Source organism: Propithecus coquereli, unplaced genomic scaffold (assembly GCF_000956105.1).
Source record: "Propithecus coquereli isolate 6110/MARCELLA unplaced genomic scaffold, Pcoq_1.0 Scaffold168, whole genome shotgun sequence".
NCBI lineage: Eukaryota > Metazoa > Chordata > Mammalia > Primates > Indriidae > Propithecus > Propithecus coquereli.
The window spans coordinates 2,180,819-2,202,408 of record NW_012141413.1 but is presented as its reverse complement, the minus strand read 5'-3'; the positions used below and the strand labels follow the sequence as shown (position 1 = coordinate 2,202,408).

The following is a 21,590-nucleotide window of genomic DNA, read 5'->3' as shown; positions in this document are numbered from 1 at the left end:
CCTCGGCCTCCCAGAGAGCTAGGATTACTGGCGTGAGCCACCGTGCCCGGCCCAAGAGAGTACTTTTAAGATACTACCACTTGTTAAGTTTTATTGTAGTATCAAAAAAATCCACCATTATCTGAAGATACTATTAACATATTTCTCCCTTTACTCATCACTTATCCATGTAAAGACAGGTTTTCTTAATGTTTTTTAACCAAAAGAGCTTTCTGTAGGACATGGAATAAATATGGGATGTAGACCATTTTCTATAGAGCAGAACATTAAAAAAACTTACAAAATGTAAAACTACCATTCTTCTCACTACATTGAACATTAAAAATATTTGCAAAAATGTAAAATAAGGTCACTTCCCTCTAAGAGAGATTTTCTTTAAAATTTGTTTTGATTTCTAATATGATATTTACTGATATAACCTAAACAAAAGCTCTTTGAAGTCCTCAATAATTTTTAAACATGTAAAGGGATCTGGAAGCCACAAGGTTTGAGAACTATCAATTTTAAACCACAGTCAGACTTTCTTCATGAAAATATACAATAGCATAAAACTTGTTGTAATGTAAATTAACCTAACCAATAATTCCCAAACAGTAGTAATAAACATGCCACTACCAGCACACAACACTATTTAAAACACAGACTTTTTCCTATAATATCTAACACTTCTATCAATCTGTGATTTTAAAGATGCGGGTTGAGCATCCCTAATCCAAAAGTTCAAAATCCAAAATGCTCCAAAACCTAAAACTTTTTGAGCACCAAGATGATGCCAGAAGTGGAAAATTCATGTGATGAGTCCAAGTCAGAACAGTCAAAACTTTGTTTTGTGCACAAAATTATTCAGAATATTGCATAAAATTAACTTCACGATATATATGTAAGAAATATAAATAAACCAGGCATGGTGGCTCACGCCTGTAATCCCACCCTTTTGGGAGGCCAAGGTAAATGGATCACTTGAGGCCAGGAGTTTGAGACCAGCCTAACACAGTGAGACCCCATCTCTACAAAAAAATCTAAAATTAGCCAGTTGTGGTGGCGCACACCTATAGTCCTAGCTACTAGAGAAGCTGAGGCAGGAGGATCCCAGGAACCTAGGAGTTTGAGATTATAGTGAGATGAGCAATGATCATGCCACTGCATTCCAGCTAGGCCACAGAGCAAAACCTGGCTCTTAAAAAAAAAAGAAGAAGAAGAAGAAACAAATTTTTTCTTTAGACTTGGGTCTCATCTCATCTCTAAAAGATCTCATTACATATGCATATATTCCAAAATCCAAAAATATCTGAAATCCAATAAACTTCAGGTCCAAGGCATTTTGGATAAGGGATACTGAACCGGTATAAGGTAGGGTTTTCCCCCCAAGTTAACTTAATTTAAAAGAATTCCACGGTAGTCAGTTAAGGCAAAAGTAAAGTGTAAGGATACAGGATACAGTAAACCTAAGGATACAGTGAACTAAATAAAAACTGCCTTACCTCTGTCAAACTGGAACATTTTATGATCAATGACAAGATGTATTCACCTAACACTTTGATCAGTCGATCAATCCAAATTCTTATCTGAATAAATGCAGTATTAATGACCACAATCAATATTCTGATTTAGTCACACAGACTTCTGAAGCTTCTAAGAATTGTCTAGGTACCACCATGTGCTATTTAGGTTCCACGTTTCAAAAAAGAAAATACTAAAAATAATAGAGAACACTTAAATCCAGTAAAAAATATGTAATTCTAGAGAAAAGTATAGTAAGTTCTGCCAAATAACAAGATTCAGCTGCTTCTTTTTTCTAAACATAGGGTCTTGTCCTGTCACCCAGGCTGGAGTGCAGTGGTGCAATCACAGCTACTCCAGGGCTCAAGCGATGCTCCTGCCTCAGCCCTGAGTAGCTGGAACTATAGGTGCAGGCTGGCACACCCAGCTTTCTTTTTTTTTGAAAGAGACGTTGTCTCACTTTATTGCCCAGGCTGGTCTGAACTCCTGGCCTCAAGTGATCCTCCCCATCTCGGCCTCCCAAAGTGCTGGGATTACAGGCATGAGCCACCCCACCTGGCCCAACTTCTTTATCATTAAATATTCCTGAAAATAAATTTCCCTAAAAATCAATTACATTTAGCACTTGAAAGTATTTTAGAGTTAGCAAACTGCATTCTTTTATCTCTTCCTTCACTAGTTTACATAAATAGTAAGAATATTAGTTAACTAGCCAAACTTTCATGAGAAAGATTAAATAAAAACTGTTAAGCACCCAGAAATAATAGCTAACAAGGCATATTTAGACATAAAGAATGGAAAAAAATCAATTATATGAAATATTAAGAAAACTTAACATTTTTAGTTCAGGCGATTAAAAACAATAATTTCTAAAACATTATACTACTCATTGCTAGATAGGGAGGGGGAAAAACTATTTTAAGAAACATAAGAGAATCCTTTACCATATATATCCTAGGGTGGGTTTTTTCCCCTCAGTTTGAATACATGCAGTCTAAAATATCTTCGAACAATGAAGACTGGGGAAAACATTCCTCAGTTTTAAGATTTTTAAAATGAAACTTTACAACGTATATTATTAGGGAATTGCAAATTAACATGAGATAGCACTACCCATCTATCAGAATGCCCAAAACCCAAACCACTAACAACAACAAATGCTGGCAAGGATTACAAGCAAAAGGAACTCTCATTCATTCGTGGGCATGCAAGCTGGTATAGCCATTCTGGATGAGAGTTTGGCAATTTCTTATAAAACTAAACATACTTTTACCATCCAATACAGCAATACTGCTCCTTGCTTTTTACTCAAAAGAGTTGAAAACTTAGGTCCACACCAAAACCTGCATAAGAATGTTTATACCAGCTTTATTCATAATTGCTAAAACTTGGAAGTAACCAAGATGTCCTTCAGTAGGAAATGGATAAATTCTGCTACATCTGAACAAAGGAATATTATTCACCACTAAAAAGAAATGAGCCATCAACCCCTGAAAAGACATGGAGGAAACTTAAAAGCATATAGCTAAGTGAAAGAGGCCAATCTGAAAAGGCTACTTATTGTATGATTCCAATTATACAACACTCTGGAAATGATAAAACTATGGTAACAGTAAAAGGATCAGCAGTTGCCAAGGGGTTAGAAGGCAGGGATGAATAAGCAGAACAGAGAGGATTTTCATGGGAGTGAAAATACTCTGTATGATATTATAATGGTAGATGCATGTCATCATATGTTTGTCACACCCTCAGAACGTACACCAAGAGTGAATCCAAATGTAAACTTTGGACTTTGGTTGATAAGGATGTGTTAATGTAGGTTCATCAATTTTAACAAATGTACCACTCAGGTGCAGGATTTTGATAATGAGGCATAGCAGTAAGTATGTGGGGACAGGATTATATAAAAATCTCTGTACCTTTTGCACAATTTTGCTGTAAACCTAAAACTTCTCTTTTATTGATTTAAAGATGGCGTCTCGCTCTGTCGCCCAGGCTGGAATGCAATGGCATATCACATCTCACTGCAGCCTTGAACTCCTGGGCTCAAGTGATGCTTCATGTCTTAGCCTCCTGAATAGGTGGGACTACAGGCATGCACCACCACTGCCCAGGTAATTTTTTAATTTTTTGTGAAGACAGGGCCTCACTATGTTGTCCAGGCTGGTCTCCAACTCCTAGCCTCAAGCAATCATCCTGCCTCACCCTTCCTAAGTGTTGGGATTACAGGTGTGAACCACAGCACCCAGCCAAATTCCTCTTTAAAAAAAAAAAAAAATGGAGAGAGACAGACTTTAAAATGTTTCCTTTAGAATAATCAATTACATTCTTCCTCCCACCCCCTTTTTTTAAGGGACAGGGTCCAGGCTGGAGTCAAATTCCTGGGCTCAAGCAATCCTCCCACTTCAGCCTCCCAAGTAGCTGGGACTATAGGTGCATGCCACGACGACTGGCTAATTACATCTTAATTTATACTATAAGGTTTAGTCATGAAACAAAAATAGTTATTCCTTGTTAAATACTGAATCAGAAATAGAGGCAACAACAAAGAGAAGTAGGGGGACTTACTGTGTTCATTAATTTGACATATACCTTATAAACCAGATATATTCAACAATGTATTTTTTTAAGGCCTAGTTCCAGGTAATTGAGTAAATAGATTATTCTCATGTTATTGTCAAATTGAACAGAATGTGTAGCAAAATTAATGGCTATTTTTTAAATATTACACAGGGTGGCTTTCTAACTGAAGATGAATTAAATGCAATCACATACACTCTAGCATACAACAAAGAGAAGGAAATAAGTATTTTAGATAAATTAATTTTTAAACATATTCAGCTGAGAACTTTATTTTTAATGCATACACCTGAGAACATTTATAAGATTGCCATTTTCAATTATCATGGCAAACTCTCTGAAGAGATGCTTTTAAAACCTAAAATTGATCAGCAATATTTATTCCTCAAATTTAGTTACTTTACACAAAACTCCTAAAGAAATGAGCAATGACATCAGCTACAAGACAAATATAATACTATTAATAGATTCTTACAAAAGTTCACACAAAATACTGGTGACTGGTTTGCATTTCTTTATCCATAACCTCTTTCTTACTCAACACATTCCCTTAATAAGAAACAACTATCACAACTGACCAGGTCAAGAAGAAACAAAAGAACAAATACAAACTGCCCAAGAAGCAATTCCAAATTGGTCCCATTAACAGAAGAAAGAATAGAAAGAAGAAAACAAGGCATATATAAAAAAGGCCAATGTATGAGGAATTAAGTACATATTTTAGAGAATGTCTTTTTCTGTTTGTGATATTAAGGCATTAGATAAATTATTTCAATAGTTTACCAGAAGTTTTGAAATTCTGACAAATATATATTTTTTCCTAAGTAGCTAACTCAAAGCAACAGATTCAATACATAGTAATTTTTTCAATATTTAAGTAGTACCAAAACAGAAATTAAGAATTTACTTAAAATTCACAATTATAAAAGAAACTACTGTAAAAACCATATTGGTTGTTTAAAATCAGGATTTAGAAAAAGCAGTATGCAAAATGAAGAAGTTATCTTATGAAAAATATGGTAAATTTACAACCAGAAAAGCCAGGGTTTGAAACATAGTAAACAAGATAGAAGATACCATAAGACAAAGAAGCAACTTACCCACATATTTTCAGTAATTTGAAATATTTAAAAGCCTTTGAAAATTTGTAATTATCAACAGTCTAACTTAAATATATGCATCTCATCAGAACATGCTTACAAAACTAAGTTCCTACATCCCAACACTAGTAGTTAATATTAAACATGAATATTGATATTCCCATTTTTTAGTTTTAGTATAAAATTCTGACATTTCAGATGATACTACAGAGCTTCATACTCTCAATATGAAGCACAGAAGATAAAAGATACTGATACGCCTAAATCATTTTTTTATAGAATCACCATATACAACAACTCCTAAGGTGGCTCTAAATACACTCAAGTCACAAAGTATAAGTAACATGTTAAATTTTTATGCCTTCCTAGGATATTTTCGTTATTAATTCAAACTAATAATTAGACAAAATTCTTATTAACTAGATCACACTTACTAGAAATTATACAAGACATGTTTACTTTAGTTAATCACTTCTGTTCACCAGTCTTGAGTCTCCTCTTCTGATTCTTCAAAAATAAAGGTCAACAGTAGCTAAAAGAAAAATCTTACCATTCTGAATGAACAATGATTAGAACTTACCATTTCTAATGAAAAGACATGAGGTATACCTATTAATATAACACAGCAGAGTAATAAACAAATCGTATCAGTTAAAAAAAAAAACAACCAAATTAAGTTCCACAATAGTGCCAAGGCTACTTAATGGCATGCTTAACACTTGCCAGCAGTAGAGAATTTGTCTAAACTCTCAGAACTTTTTACTGCTTAACACACCCTGTGTTAAGTATTCTGATCTAAAATCCTTTGTATCCACGGTGCTCTGCACTGTTTTGAACACAGGAAACAGTAAACAAATTTTTCTTCCTAAATGGAACCCTCGAGTCTTCCTGTGAGCCTAATCCTCTGAAGGAATATTCAAGTGGGATCCGCATATTGAAAAGTTAGGTATGCTGAAAACCAAGTACAAAATAATTATTAATTATCTGCTTTAAAAAATTACTCTTATTATGTGATTCCATTATGAAGTCTATAAAAATACAGAGTTGTGCCTCAATGCCACCTATGTTTTCCAAAGTACTAAATGTTTACCAACCAAGGCTTTAGTATTCAATAAATACCAAGATGTCCTGGCCCATAAAAAACACTGAAAACCATGATAAAGCTGCATGGGCATTTGAAAAACAAGATATCAACAACTATTTAATTTTCTCACTTTACGTCTAACTAACTAGAATATGACAAATATAAAATTCCTGACTTAAAAAACTCAGCACAATTAGTGGACAACAAAGTCAGAAAAAACTTACATTGCAACTTGGTAAGTACTACAACAAAAATTATATTAAAAATGAAAAGGATCACAACTTGGGTGAAGAATCAGGTAATATTTGAGCAGAGTCTACACAGATGTTCTTCGTGAGAAAAAAAGATGGAAATTTTTCTGGACTATAAACCTCTCTGAAACTCTAATGGAAGGTAGGTAAGACCAAAAAGACACTAGAGTCATCTAATATGACATATAAATAATGAAGTACAATTAAGTGTCCTCTGAAAAAGTATATATAGTATATAAGAGATTCAGTAATCATTTCCACCTTGTCATTCAGAAAAGTCTTTAAAATATGAATGATAGAGAAAAGAAAACTACTACTTATAATCGTAATATATGATAAGGGTAACCATACATCCTGGTTTACCTAAGAAAGCCCGTTTTATGCACCTGCTATAAAAAGTATTTTAAATAATATCCATATTCATTGGTCCCAGTTTTGATGAAAAATTTTAAGGTTTCCCATACAGGATTAGATATTATTAATATCAAAACTATTAAATAATCCTTTTGAGAAGTGATCAAATAACACCTGGTTAAACCTGACACATACCTTTAACCCAAATATCCCAAATCATCAAGATTCTAAAGATCATTTCAGATACGTGTAAACATTATAAACTTTACATCTGTTTTCATTTGAACATGAAAGTCTAAGTTAATTTACAATTGTGTACCACCACTGAAGTATTCAGAACAAGTCTTAAAGCTTGTTGTGATAATCAATTATTTTAGTGAATAAATAAAAAATATAAACAACCCCAACTGGTCACAACTAGAACACTACATGTGAAACCACTGATAATATTACTGTTATTATCCATTTTGATTTTCACCGACACGTCCAAACCACTGGGACTGGGCCACCATTATACCTGTAATAGTCACACCTAAATCTGACACCAAATCCTACAGCAAATAATTCTTCAGTTATTTTCAGAGGAAGATGTAGAGACCACAAAAATCCCTCATAAAATGTGTCCTTTGTTTGAATGCTTCAAGTGTTTAGACTTCCAAAAACAAACCAGAAAAATTTTCTACTGCAACATAATCAAACTGTTTGTTAGAGCTAAAAAATTTGCAGATAAAGGAATGATGGCCATGTGGAAACCACAAAATTTTAACTTCTCCTCTCAAAATTTCACACACCATTTCAGAAAATAAGTTTGTACCTATTAGTAAGTAACAATGGAGATCATTTCTCTCTGCCAGCACCAATTAAGGGAAATCTTTACTGACTGGAATTTCTGTTGAGTTTTGTTCATGGCACATCAGGGGAAGCCAGGTTATAATTAAATCAAGGGGTAATTAAGAAAGACAATACCCATGCAGGAAGCAAGAAAAAAGACGGACAAAGTTTGTTACTGGTTAAATAATAGGCCAAATTTGGCAATACTGATCAAGAGGAAGTAACATTTGAAACGACAATGTTTTATACCTCTATTGATTAGAACTATAAAAAATTTTAAGACTCCAAGTTATCAGCTGTAGGGCAATGACACTTTACCAGTTCTTCCCATAACATTTTCTCTGTATAACCATGACTACCAATGAACCTTCTGGACACTAATTTGGATTCCTCAGGAAACTTGGATCTGGGATATGAGGTTCTGTGCTCAGTGAGCCTTCTAAAAACACTGGAAAAGAATATATAAATTAATAAATTTGCATTATAATTTCACAAACTCTTTTGAGTTTGGTTAACATGAGCCACTTTTTATAGATTCCCCCCAACTCTCAGATAAGCTCTAGATCAGGAGTGAGCAAACATTTTTGGTAGAGGGCCAGATGTAAATATTTTAAGCTTTGCAGGACATACAGTCTCATACAGTTGTGTTACAACTATTCAAATCAGCCTCTGTAGGGCAAAGCAACCATATAGAAACAAACAAAAAAATGTGCTGTGTTACAATAAAATTTACAAAAACAGGCAGCATGTGGGTTGAGCATGGCCTACTCTGTCAATGCCTGGTGTCTAGATGAAGTAATTAAAATACTAAAAAGTAATGCATAGTTTGAAACAATTATCTCCTGCACATATAGTCTGAAAGCCCAATTCAAGGTTGCCACACCCAAATTTCACAGGACACTCTTCACATAAAATGCTGTGCTATTTAAATTGTGCTCTAAAGACAGGTGCAGTGGCACATACCCATAGTACTAGCTACTCAGAAGGCTGAAGTGGGAGGATTGCTTGAGCCCAGGAGTTCAAGGCTGTAGTACAGTATGACTGTACCTGTGAATAGCCACTGCACTCCAGCCTAGGTAACACAGCAAGACACCACCTTGAAATAAATAGTCTTCTATATGAATCCTACCTCCTCCATGTTAAACCATACCAAGCATGCTCTCCACTCTCACTCCCCAGGACCCATAAAAAAATTCAACTACTATTATTCAACATATGTCTCATTTGAATGTACAGCCAGTGGTTTTCAACCTTTGCTAAGACAAAGAATAAGCAAGGTGTAGGGGTTTTTTTTTGTTTTTTTTTTTGAGGCAAAGTCTCACTGTGTTGCCCGGGCTAGAGTGCCGCGGCATCATCCTAGCTCACAGCAACCTCAAACTCCTGGGCTCAAGTGATCCTCCTGCCTAAGCCTCCCGAGTAGCTGGGACTACAGGCATGCGCCACCATGCCCGGCTAATTTTTTTCTATATATTTTTAGTTGTCCAATTAATTTCTTTCTATTTTTAGTAGAGACGGGGTCTCGCTCTTGCTCAGGCTGGTCTCGAACTCCTGAGCTCAAACAATCCGCCCACCTTGGCCTCCCAGAGACCTAGGATTACAGGCGTGAGCCACCACGCCCGGCCGCAAGGTGTAGGGTTTTTTAAAATGCAGATCCCATGGCCCCAGTGCAGACCTACTAAATCAAAATACTTGGTGGATGGGATCTCAGGCATTTTTCAAGTTCCACAGATGTGTTGCAAGGTTGAAAACTAATGGATTTAGCAAAAATGTGAAAGGACAATGCATCACAATACAAACCAATTTCTGGGTATATGACTTAGGAATTGACATTTTTAAAAAGCTCCCTGAGTGTTTATTATGTACATTTGAAAAATGCTATCTGCTAGGCCCAGTAGCACATGTCTGTGGAGGCTGAGGCGAGATCCTTCTCTAAAAAATTTTTTTAGAAAAGAGAAGTGAAAATAAAAAAGAAAATTAACGTCCTTGGAAAAGGCATTACACTGTTTGCCTCTGGCAACCTTTCCTCAACATTTCTGGCCTATTTCATAATTCCTGGGGTGCCGCGACAGAACTCCTCTGACAAACAAAGATAACTGGGTCAAACTGTTGTCTTACCATAGAATAACAAATTTATTATACACATTTTGAAATATTGAAGGCTATTCCCAACTACTAAAATGAGACCAAAAAAATCTTTGATATCAAGTCAGGTATGTATTTAATTTAATGCAGGATATCTGAAACAGATCTAGAGGGCTATTCTTTTCTTTACTGAAAAAGCAAACATTATTTACCATGCCAGAAAAATAAGCTTCTCAGATTTTAAAACTAAATAGCATAGAATCTAAACTCTGCCCCAATTTTCCTAAACAAAGTATTTCATGACTACATGACATAATTACTAAAGTTAGAATAAGATTGACATTTGGATATTATTATGACATTAACATTTTCCCAAGAAGTAAAGTTTACTTCAAGAAACTGCATCAACAAAATGTTAGAATTAAAATCTGCCATTTACTGCAAGGCAAATTGTTTCCACAAATAAAGACTGGTACACTGTAGTACTTAAGTATTTAAACTAATTAATCTACAGTAAGTGGAGCAACCTAACATGAAAACAATCACAAGGCAATTATAAAAGACAATCTCATAAAATTCTCATTGTTTCCAGAATAATCACTTCTAATAAGTGATTGTGATAAGCAGAAAACTTCAACTTAGTGAATACTGCCTAGAAAATGGTCAAATACACTCTACACTATGGTAAGAACAAACCTAAATGTAATTAAGACACAGTATAAAAATGCATACATTCTTAAGGCAGTCAAAAGAATGTTATTCTACAAAAGTAAAAAATATCATGTTTATAATTATAAAAAAAGTTCTACTTCTAAGGAAAAATAAGGTATGAAATAAAAATGACAACTTATAATTGATGAAGTACTACATCCTTGAGACTCTCAAATATATTACCATGTATATCATAAAACTATGATCAAGTTGAAGGCTAACAAAGAAAAATATGACCAAACATGATGAGGTTTTCCTCATCCTCTGTTACACTAAAAAAAATATTATTGAAGACATAAAATATGTAAATCAATATTTATTTTATTCTTCAAAGCCCCATATTCTTAGTTGCATTGCAATATTTCTAATAGGAAGACAAGAAAAAAATGAGAAGTGGCATCTGAAAACCAATGAAGGAAATCTACTTTACTCATTACTCGGGCAAGCTGAACACTTACCATTTGACTCCTCCCTTTAAACTGAACAGTGAAAAAAGAGAAAGCACATAAGAGGGCCTAATTTCAAAGCTTTTTAAAAAAAAAAAACAAGCATTAAAATTGTTTAACAATTTTCTCCACAGATAATTTTCAAAGTAAATGAATAACTGATAACAACTGCCTCAAGTTACTGCTAGTAACACAATATTTTCCTATTGTTTTCCTGTTAATACAAAATAAATGAGAACTGTAAAGTGCTTTTGTTAACATTTTTTTTAGTAGTTGGTAAGTTTGTATTAACAAGGAATTATGAAGGTAGGAACCAAATAAAACTGACACTAAAATAAAAAACTTATGGCTATTCATATAATTTCTAATTTCCAAAAAAATCTAGTAATAAAACACATACTGTATTTCTCCGTAAATATTTAATTCTACTGTTAGCCAAATTATCATACCTCATTTAAGTACTATTTGAAATACGGATGCTCTTCAGAAAATCAAGAACACAATACCTTTGTGGCCTATCTAACATAAGTACTAATTTTAGAAAAGATCACAAATATTACAGCCCAGGGTTCAACAGATTTTTTCTATAAAGGGCCAGAGAGCAAATATTTTATGTTACTGTGGATCACAAATAGTTTCTAGTATTATTTTTCTTCTTTTTTTTCCTCCAATAACCCTTTAAAAATGTAAACACCATCCCTATTTCTGTGGTGGAACCATATGAGAACAGGCAGTGATCCCAGGCTATGGTTTCCTGACTTCTGCTCTAGTCAAATTAATTATGATGCTTCAATAGTATACAACATAAACTGTAAGTAACTACTTGAAAAAAACTTATCTTAACATTTAAATGCATTTTCACCTAATCCTTTTTACAACCATACTCTTGTGAAACAACATATGATCTATTTTTGAAATGCCAATAAACTCAATATGAATATTTTTAAATATCTGATTAATCTATTCTCAAAGTTCATTAGATATTTGTAAAATTTTCCTACCACAAAAATGAATTTTAAACACAAAAATGTTTAAATAAGAATGTGCAGGCCAGGCGCGGTGGCTCACACCTGTAATCCTAGCACTCTGGGAGGCCGAGGCAGGTAGATTGAGCTCAGGAGTTCAAGACCAGCCTGAGCAAGAGCGAGACCCCGTCTATACTAAAAAAAGAAAAAATTAGCCAGGCATGGTGGCACATGCCTGTAGTCCCAGCTACTCGGGAGGCTGAGGCAGGGCAGTAGGATCGCTTGAGCCCAGGAGTTTGAGGTTGCTGTGAGCTAGGCTGACGCCACAGCACTCACTCTAACCAGGGCAACAGAGCAAGACTCTGTCTCAAAAAAAATAAAACAAAACAAAACAAAACAATTTTAAATTGTAGCAATGTTTCAAATATTTTAAGATAGAAAAGTAAAATTAAAATAGTCCATTGTTAATTATACCAATACTAAATAACACTAAGCATACAGAAAACTCTGGTGTGTAAGTTATTTTAATTGTAAAATTATTTTAAAGAATAAGGAGTCTGCAACTGAATTTATGACATAGCCAACTTAATCAAGTTTAGCAGTAGAATACATTTTAATTAATCATTTCCTTCTAGTCCCCTAAATGATTTATGTATGGCATTATTACAAATAGCTACACACATTTACTCCAAAAATGTAAAATTTATGCCAGAAAAATATTAAGAAAGTTAATTCCATCAATTTTACTATAAGCAAGCACTTTAGTAAATATTCAGCTAAACAAAAGGAGTAGGCAGAATTTTCTAATCCTCAAAAGAAGTTTCCCTAAGAACTGTACCATATATGGTCTATACGTGATTCTCTTTGAAGATAAAAACACTAGTTACTATTTTTCAAATATATGTCTAGAAAACTTAAAAATTTCACTTTCTTTTATAATATCATAAAACACCCTTACATTGATAAATCCAGCAGATTTATATTCAAATGTAACAAAAAAGCTAAGATGTCACTAAGTAAGTGCTATATATTCAAGGAAGAAAAGAGAATGGTAAAATAATGCTAGAAATAACTCAAAAAAAAATTTAGAATGCTTAAAAAACTTAAGTCAACTAATTTGGGAATGGAATTTTAAAATCAATTAAACCTTCAGAATGACTTAGAAAACAAAAACTTCTCTAACTGAATTTCAGTGCTATATAATTTTAATTCAGAGGACATTTACTTGATAGTAAGATAAAAATTTCTTATCGGTATACAAGTTAGGATTTATTTTACTGTGTATATTCTTTTTAATAAAAATTTTTTTAAAAATTATACCTAGGGACAAAAGAATGGGGACAGAAAAGAACCAAAAAAAAGTACCGATGATTTGAATTAATACTTTTAGCCTCAGAAACTTATTTTAAAAGTTTAAGTTCTTATTAATCATGGCTTTTGAACACCAGAGAAAAAATAATAGTAAATACTTTTCAGAATAATGAGTTAAACTGGCATCTTTCAAAGTGAATAATGAGGCTCTTTATTAGTTATCATTAAGAACTTATATACTTTAACATGTTTGAAGTAGTCTTGTTTGCCCCACCATCCTTGCCCCCACAAAAACAAAAACCTGGGTCAGTCAGATCAAGTCTTTTGAACTAACGCCAGTTTGCAGGAAATTCAGGGATAAAGCACATGTTAAACATCACCGCAAGGATGTAATCTGCAAAATCCAGGATATGAGATACTCTATACAATAAAGCTCTGTTGATAGATAAATAAATAAATAAATAAGGAGAGAAAAGCTATAGACCAAAAAGAATGACTATATCAACCAATCCACAGAAATCAACTGTAAAAAAATATATATATTTGTAAGACCATAGCAAATCTGAACTTTAACGAGTTAACAATAAAGAATTGACAATTTTTAAAGATATGATAAAGTTATTTTTTAAAAATCCTCATCTTTTAAAGATATATACTGAAAATAATTACTAATAAAATTATATCAATTCAGGAATTTCACACAAAGTAATTTTCAAAATAAAGCAGGCATACTTAAAGATGAAAAAGATCAGCCACATGTTAACTGTTATGGCTGGATGATGACCACATACTCGTTTCCTTCTGTATATGTCTAAAATCTTCCAAAAAAGACTTTTTAATATCAGTATATGTTAAAAAATCAGTCAAGTGGAGATGACACATATATATTAAGATCTCTAATTTATTAGCAAATATTTTTAAAAGATCAATGGAAAAAATATAACATCAACTTCATAAAACATAGATATTATCTTCAGAAACTAATTTTGATTTACTACCTATAAGAGGTTGAGAAAATTACTAGTTTACCATAAGTCCAAAAAGGTTAGAAAATTGACTACTACATAAACCAAAATCTATAGAATTCTACATATACATTGTAAACCTGACAATATAAAATCCATTTTAGTTAACTAGTATTTTACTTACATTTTCCATATAGTTTGGTTTAAAGCCCTCTTGCTGTCGCCTCAGTTCCTCCTGTTCTCTGTGTCGGATCATTTCTTCCTCACGGCGACGATGTTCTTCTTCATGCCTAAAAAATTTAAAAAAAAAAAAATTTCAGCAATATGACATGTGAGCCATAATTGAATATTTTATTTCATTTACATTATGCCAAATCTGTGATTAATGATTGACCATGACATCCTAGATTTACCTACCTTCTTCTATTTTGCTCCAAGCCTTTAATAAATCAAATAAAAAAAGAAATAAAGTAATTTAAGGTTAACTAAATTGAGTAACATATAACTAGGATAGTTATTTGTTCATATTCAAGAACTCAAGAATTCAAAAAAGCTCAAACATGTACCCTCTTACTATAAAAACAGAAAAGTCTAGGAGCTACCATCACTAGCACGGCAGAGTTCAGAAAGGCACTTAAGAACATATCGAGAGATAAATCACCTCAAAGGAGCACAATGCCTAGACAAAAATCCCATTATGTGCAGACAGAAACCTTACTAACTGCTCTCTCCCCCATTTTCATCAACCCACTAAGAAAATCCCCTGTAACCCACAACCTTTTTTTTTTTTTTTTTTTTTGAGACAGAGTCTCACTGTGTTGCCCGGGCTAGAGTGCCGTGGCGTCAGCCTAGCTCATAGCAACCTCAAACTCCTGGGCTCAAGCAATCCTTCTGCCTCAGCCTCCCGAGTAGCTGGGACCACAGGCATGCGCCACCATGCCCGGCTGATTTTTTCTATACATATATTTTTAGTTGTCCAGATCATTTCTTTCTATTTTTTAGTAGAGACGGAGTCTCACTCTTGCTCAGGCTGGTCTCGAACTCCTGACCTTGAGCGATCCACCCGCCTCAGCCTCCCAGAGTGCTGGGATTACAGGCGTGAGCCACCGTGCCCGGCCACAACCTCTTTTTATAAATGAAATTTTACAGGATAATCATTTACTTTACTATCTACAGCCACTTCGGGGCTGGAGCAGTTAAGCAGTTGAGACAGAGATCGTATGACCTGCAAAGACTGAAATATTTACCATTTAGTCCTATTCCAGGTTTGTCTAACCCTGTCCTAGAGGTACATTCAAGCAAAAATCACATGCATATGTAGGATTATCAAATCAGTAATTAAGTTATAATATGATTAAGAGGGAAAACCTACGATATTAAAGTAATAGACTCACATTACATTGACATTATAATCAATGCAAATTCAAATATATACAGGTTGAATAACCCTAATCCAAAAAGCTCCCAAATCTGAAACTTTCTGAGACCCAACATGATACCGCAAAAAAAAAAAAAAAAAAAAAGTACTCACTGGAGCATTCTGGATTTCAGATAGGGATGCTCAACCACTAAATATAATACAAATATTCCAAAACACACAAAAAATCCAAAACACTTCTGGCCCCAAGTATTTCAAATAAGAGATACTACACCTGTATGCCCTCTACCAAAAAAGCTGTAATAGTAACTTAAATACTGAAGGCTGTGTAAAGCTGATTCCCCTTTATTAGGTCTCATTTTCCAGGTTATTCTTATAAGCACTTTTCTACATTCAGAATTATAATGTAATTCTCAAATTTCAAGACACTTTGTTGTTGTTTGTTGTACAACACTCCCCTAAACACAAGTCCACTAAAGACACGGTGATTTCTTCCATCGCCAGAGGAAAAACTCACTGTTAAGACTTCATGTCAGACCACATGAAGTGAAAAAGACAATGCTCCTAAGGGATTTCAAGCAAAATCTGGGCTACTTTGAGATTGCTGTTTAACTCTCCAAAATATAACTCTGTTACATTCCTAAAAAAAAATCTTCAAGTAAATTGGTTAGTCTGTGTCCTGGACATTAACACATTTCATACATTTTATTGTTAAGAAAACACTTTCACATTCATGTACTGTTGAAAATGTATATTAGGTACAGGGGTAAATGTTCCTTTATTAAAAGACTCAAAGGCCAAATGTATTCAAATTAAGAGTTTTTCTCATTTTAAAAAGGGAAAAATATACTAATATACCTTATATTCCCAGTGGGATCTGGGGCAGCACCTCATAATCAACCACATTAATATTTCTGCAGTAAGATGAACATTCACACTCTTTGGAAATGATAAAGGTTTTACACAACCACAACATGAGTTTAGGTCAAGCTTTGCCATCAAATAGACTCATGTCAGATCCTACCATTCACTAAATGATACATGAAAAAACTTTTGGTTTCAAGGCTTTTTGGTCTTCAGAATTGCAGAGAGACTATTGTGGACAATGATCTTGTTGGAGTTCAATATCCAATATATAATTTGAAATATGCAAAATCCATTTCTAGTAAAGAGGACATATGCAAGGACATATGTACACACAGATATATGCCGTCGCTTATTTGTAAAAGCAAAAGGTTGAAGACACGTTAATCAGTTATAATTGAGGGACAATTAAGGTTCACTGAAGCCAAGGAACACAACTGTTACAAAGATGTAGGTCTGCATCTACTGACATGAAAGACTGTGTATGGCATTGTTGTCAGAAAAAAGCCAAGTATAAAAGAATGGTATTCCTATTATGGCTTTCGAAAGTCTTTTCTATGAGCATACAAGAGGGTATGAAAAAGTTTATACCACACTGAAAATCATTTGGAGAACAAGAGCACTGCACTTATGGTTATAGCACAATGACAATTCCATAATCTAAATTTATAAACAGCACACAGAAACATACCCCATTGTCCACATCTTTGCTTTCAATTATTTCTACTCCACAAGATGCTTTAAATATCACTTCTATAGTTATATAAATTATCTCTTCGGGTTAAGGATTACTTCCTAGGTTATATTCACAAACGGAACTACTAAGTACAGTTATGACAAATTTTAACATCCTTTGCACTATATTTTATTGAAAACTGATAAAATTTCAACTTTTTTCCTCTTTTTGTTTTTGGCAGCTCTCAGAACTGGAAAATTTGTTTTATTTAGAAGCCCATTAATTATTTACAGGTCGCAAATTTGTTTTTTATTTTTGTAGGATTTTGAAAATCTGAGAGACACTAGACACTAAGCCATGATGCCTACTGGATAGAACTTTCCTGTTGTTCCTGTTCAGCACTATGCCCTCACATCTATCACAGGGCCCAAGATATCATAAGGGCTTTATAATCATTAGCTGAATGACTTAAGAAAGAAAATGAATGGGTGGAAGGGTAGGTGAGTGAGTAAGTAGGTGAGAGGAGAAGGAATGAAAAAACAAGTGATCAAACAAAGGACTACTAAGTGATCAAGTCACAAGTTAAACCAGCTCATCTAAGGTCCTCATCCTGGTCATCTTTCTGTACTGACACAAGCTCTGAAGAATTAAGTGACGTAGGTCAGGTGCAGCAGTTCATACCTGTAATCTGAGCACTCTGGGAGGCTGAGGTGGGATGATAGCTTGAGCTCAGGAGTTCAAGACCAGCCTGAGCCAAGATTGAGACCCAATCTCTACTAAAAATAGAAAAATTAGCCAGGCGTGGGGCTGCACACCTGTATTCCCAACTACGTGGAGGCTAAGGCAGGAGGATCTCTTGAGCCCAGGAGTTTGAGGTTGCAGTGAGCTATGATGACACCACGGCACTCTAGCCTTTGGAGACTCTTGTCTCCAAAACAAAAAAGAATTAAGTGACCTATGAAAAACTAACTTATTTGTAGCATTGAAAGGAAAACTAGAAATTTGTGTACCCCAAAGACATTCTTTAATTTATCTCAAAATATACTTTCCTAAGCCAATTTTTTCTATCTTCCAACCAAGATCTGGATTGTTAACAAGTAAAGCTGATCTTACGTGGTAGCAGCCCCAGCCAGATAAATCTCTTCAGTTTAATTGTAACAATTTTCTTGATTTGCTGTCTTGAAAGTATGGCATATATTTGACAATTCTTACTACAAAATAAGTTTCTAGACACAACCAATTTTTCCTTTCCTTTATACATGCTGCAAAACTACTCAATTTTAAGACAAGTTACTCGCATTTCTAAAATCAAGATTTTTACAGTTAATTTCAAAAGAAATTACCCAGCCACCAGGCAAGAATAGGGAGGTATTAACACATTTATCGTTGCCTCCTTTTGCTAAAATTTAGCCAACCATAAAGGTTACCCATCATTGCTGAAATATTTTTACTATTAGTATTCAGTTATCTGAATTTTAAATTGAATCTGACATCCTCGCATATTAAAAAGTCATGCAGGCCAGGCACGGTGGCTCAGGCCTGTAATCCTCGCACTCTGGGAGGCCGAGGTAGGCGGATTGTTTGAGCTCAGGAGTTTGAAACCAGCCTGAGCAAGAGTGAGACCCCGTCTCTACTAAAAATAGAAAGAAATTAATTGGATAACTAAAAATATATAGAAAAAATTAGCCGGGCATGGTGGCGCATGCCTGTAGTCCCAGCTACTCAGGAGGAAGAGGCAGGAGGATCGCTTGAGCCCAGGAGTTTGAGGTTGCTGTGAGCGAGGATGATGTCACGGCACTCTAGCCCAGGCAACACAGTGAGACTCTGTCTCAAAAAAAAAAGTCACGCAATAAAAAATTACCACATACACAGACTACTTCTCACACCAAGCATCCAATATCTCACTCAACCTGTGATTAGATTAGTAACCTATTAAAAATGCCCATAAGCACACCATACCATTTCTGTGCACTTTATTTTCTTTTTAATAACCTGATCATTCTAACTAATGTCTGTCTCACTCATCTATTACAGTAAGTTCTATAGTGGCAGAGCTTGTGTCTTTTTTTCTCCATTTTGTCCCCAAACTAGAGTACTATTTTTCTTTCTCTTTTCTGTATTTTTAACTTTTTCAGACATATAGAAAAGTTGCATAAACAGTACAGAGTTTCTATATATATCTCATCCAGTTTCCCCTAATATTAACATCTTATATAACCATGGTAAAATCATGAAAACCAGGAATGAACATTGGTACAATATTGTAATTAACCAGAGAGCTTAGTAAAATTTCAAGTTTCCCCACTACTAAGTCTTTTTTCCATTCCAGGACCTAAACCAGAATTCCACATTGCATTTAATTCTTATTTCTCCTTACTCCCCCTCCAGGCTATAATGATTCAGTCTTTCTGTCTTTCATGAACTTGACACTATTAAAAAGAAATGATTATTTTGTAGAATGTCCTTCAATTTGGGTTTGTCTGATGTTTTCTCATGACTGGAATGAGGTTATGCACACTGGGCAAGAATACCACAGAAATGATGTTGTGCCCTACTCAGTGAATCCAAGGAGTTCCTGGATGTCAACTGTCTTATTACAGGTGATATGGAATTTAATATTTGGTTACAGTGTTACCTTGCCTTTAAATTTACTATTTTTCCATTTGTATTTAATACAACTTTGTGACTATGCAAAAATCCTGTTTCTCCAGTTTTTGCCTACCAACTCTGGCATCCATCGATAAAGCTTGTCTGTAAAAATTATTACTACAGTATTTGCCTATCTATTATTTTCTATCTCCCTCATTCTTTCTGCATTTATTAATTAGAATTCCACTGTAAGGAAGAGCTGTGCTTTCTCCCTCATTTATTTATTCAATTACTTTTATCAGTATAGACTCATGCATATTTATTTTATTCTCTGGTTTAAAATCTAATATTATCATTTTTTATTTTGTTACTGAAATTGTTACAACTTTAGCTATTAGGAGCTAATTCAGGTTGAATCTTGGCTTCTTTATGTTTTGTTTTGCTGTGGGTTTGGTTTTTTGGGGTTTTTTTTGTTTTTTGGGGTTTTTTTTTTTTTTTTGAGACAGGGTCTTGTTTTGCTACCCAGGCTGGAGTGTGGTGGTGCGATCATAGCTTACTGCAATGTGGAACTCCTAGGCTCAGGCAATCCTCCTGCCTCAGCCTCCCAAGCAGCTAGGACAACAGGTACACATTACCACACCTGGCTAATTTTTAATTTTTTTGTAAAGACAGGATCTCACTATGTTACCCAGGATGGCCTCCCAAAGTGTTGGGAATACAGGCGTGTGCCACCATGCCCAGCTGAGACCTGGTTTCTTCTGATATGCCCTTATCCTTTTTGGAGTATTTCCTTTCTTTCTGACACAAGATATTCAGTCTCATATTGGTTTTTCAGTCCTGGAATCAACCACTTCTCAAAAAATCTCTAGTTCCTTTTATTGGGGAATGGTACTTAGAAACAAATATCTGGGCACTAGAAGTGCTCATTGCTAACTGAAGAATCACTGCTTCTAGGGCCTCTCAGTGGACAGAGCTATAAAACACAGTACATGTACATATAAACCCATACATAAACACACATCTATATTTCTATACCTATCTGTCAATATTAAATACCACTGATTTCATAATTATATCTGATTCCAAACTAACACCACAGGATTCATTCTAATTTGTGCCTTTCATCTTTCCCCAGCAATGAGAAACCTGGATTTCATTACATATAATATATAGTCATACCTCAGTACCCATAGGAAACTGGTTCTAGAACCTCCCCCAAATACTCAAATCCAAGTACTTGATAAAAAATGGCACAGTACTTGTAGACAATCTATGCACACCATCCCATATACTTTAGTTTTTTTTTTTAGAGGCAGGGTCTCACTCTTGTCACCCAGGCTACAGTACAAAACCATATCCATCTTTTCACTGTAACCTCAGAATCCTGGGCTCAAGTGGTCCTCCCACCTCAGCCTCCCAAGTAGCTAGGACTACAGGTGCGTTACCACATCCAGATTTTTTTTTTGTAATGACAAGGTCTAGCCATGCTGCCCAGGCTGGTCTCCAACTCCTGGCCTCAAAAGATTCTTCCTCCTCAGGCTCCCAAAGGACTGGGATTACAGGCATGAGCCACCAAGCCTGGCCCTCCCATATACTTTAAATCATTTCTAGATTACTTATACCACCTAACACAATGTAAAGGCTATGTAAATAGTTATTACGTTGTACTGTTTAGGGAATGATGACAAGAAAAAAAGTCTGTCCACCTTCAGTACAGACAATTTTTCTTCACATATTTTCCATCTGAGGATGGTTGAATCCATAAACGTGAACCCATGGATACAGAGGACAAACTGTGTTTACTATTTTGTTCACTTAGAAAAGTATACACATAAAGTCATTTCAGAAGCCGGGCGCGGTGGCTCACGCCTGTAATCCTAGCACTCTGGGAAGCTGAGGCGGG

At 34.7% G+C, this 21,590-nt stretch overlaps 1 protein-coding gene across 1 annotated transcript in view; it reads right to left on the bottom strand.

Moving 5' to 3' along the window:
- The window catches only part of PSPC1 (paraspeckle component 1), a 66,126-nt gene that overhangs the window by 16,851 nt on the left and 27,685 nt on the right, over window positions 1–21,590 (bottom strand). Inside the window, exon 6 of the mRNA XM_012641670.1 lies at window positions 14,365–14,470. Within this exon, the coding sequence (XP_012497124.1) occupies window positions 14,365–14,470 (106 nt within the window). The remainder of the gene's footprint in view (window positions 1–14,364; window positions 14,471–21,590) is intronic.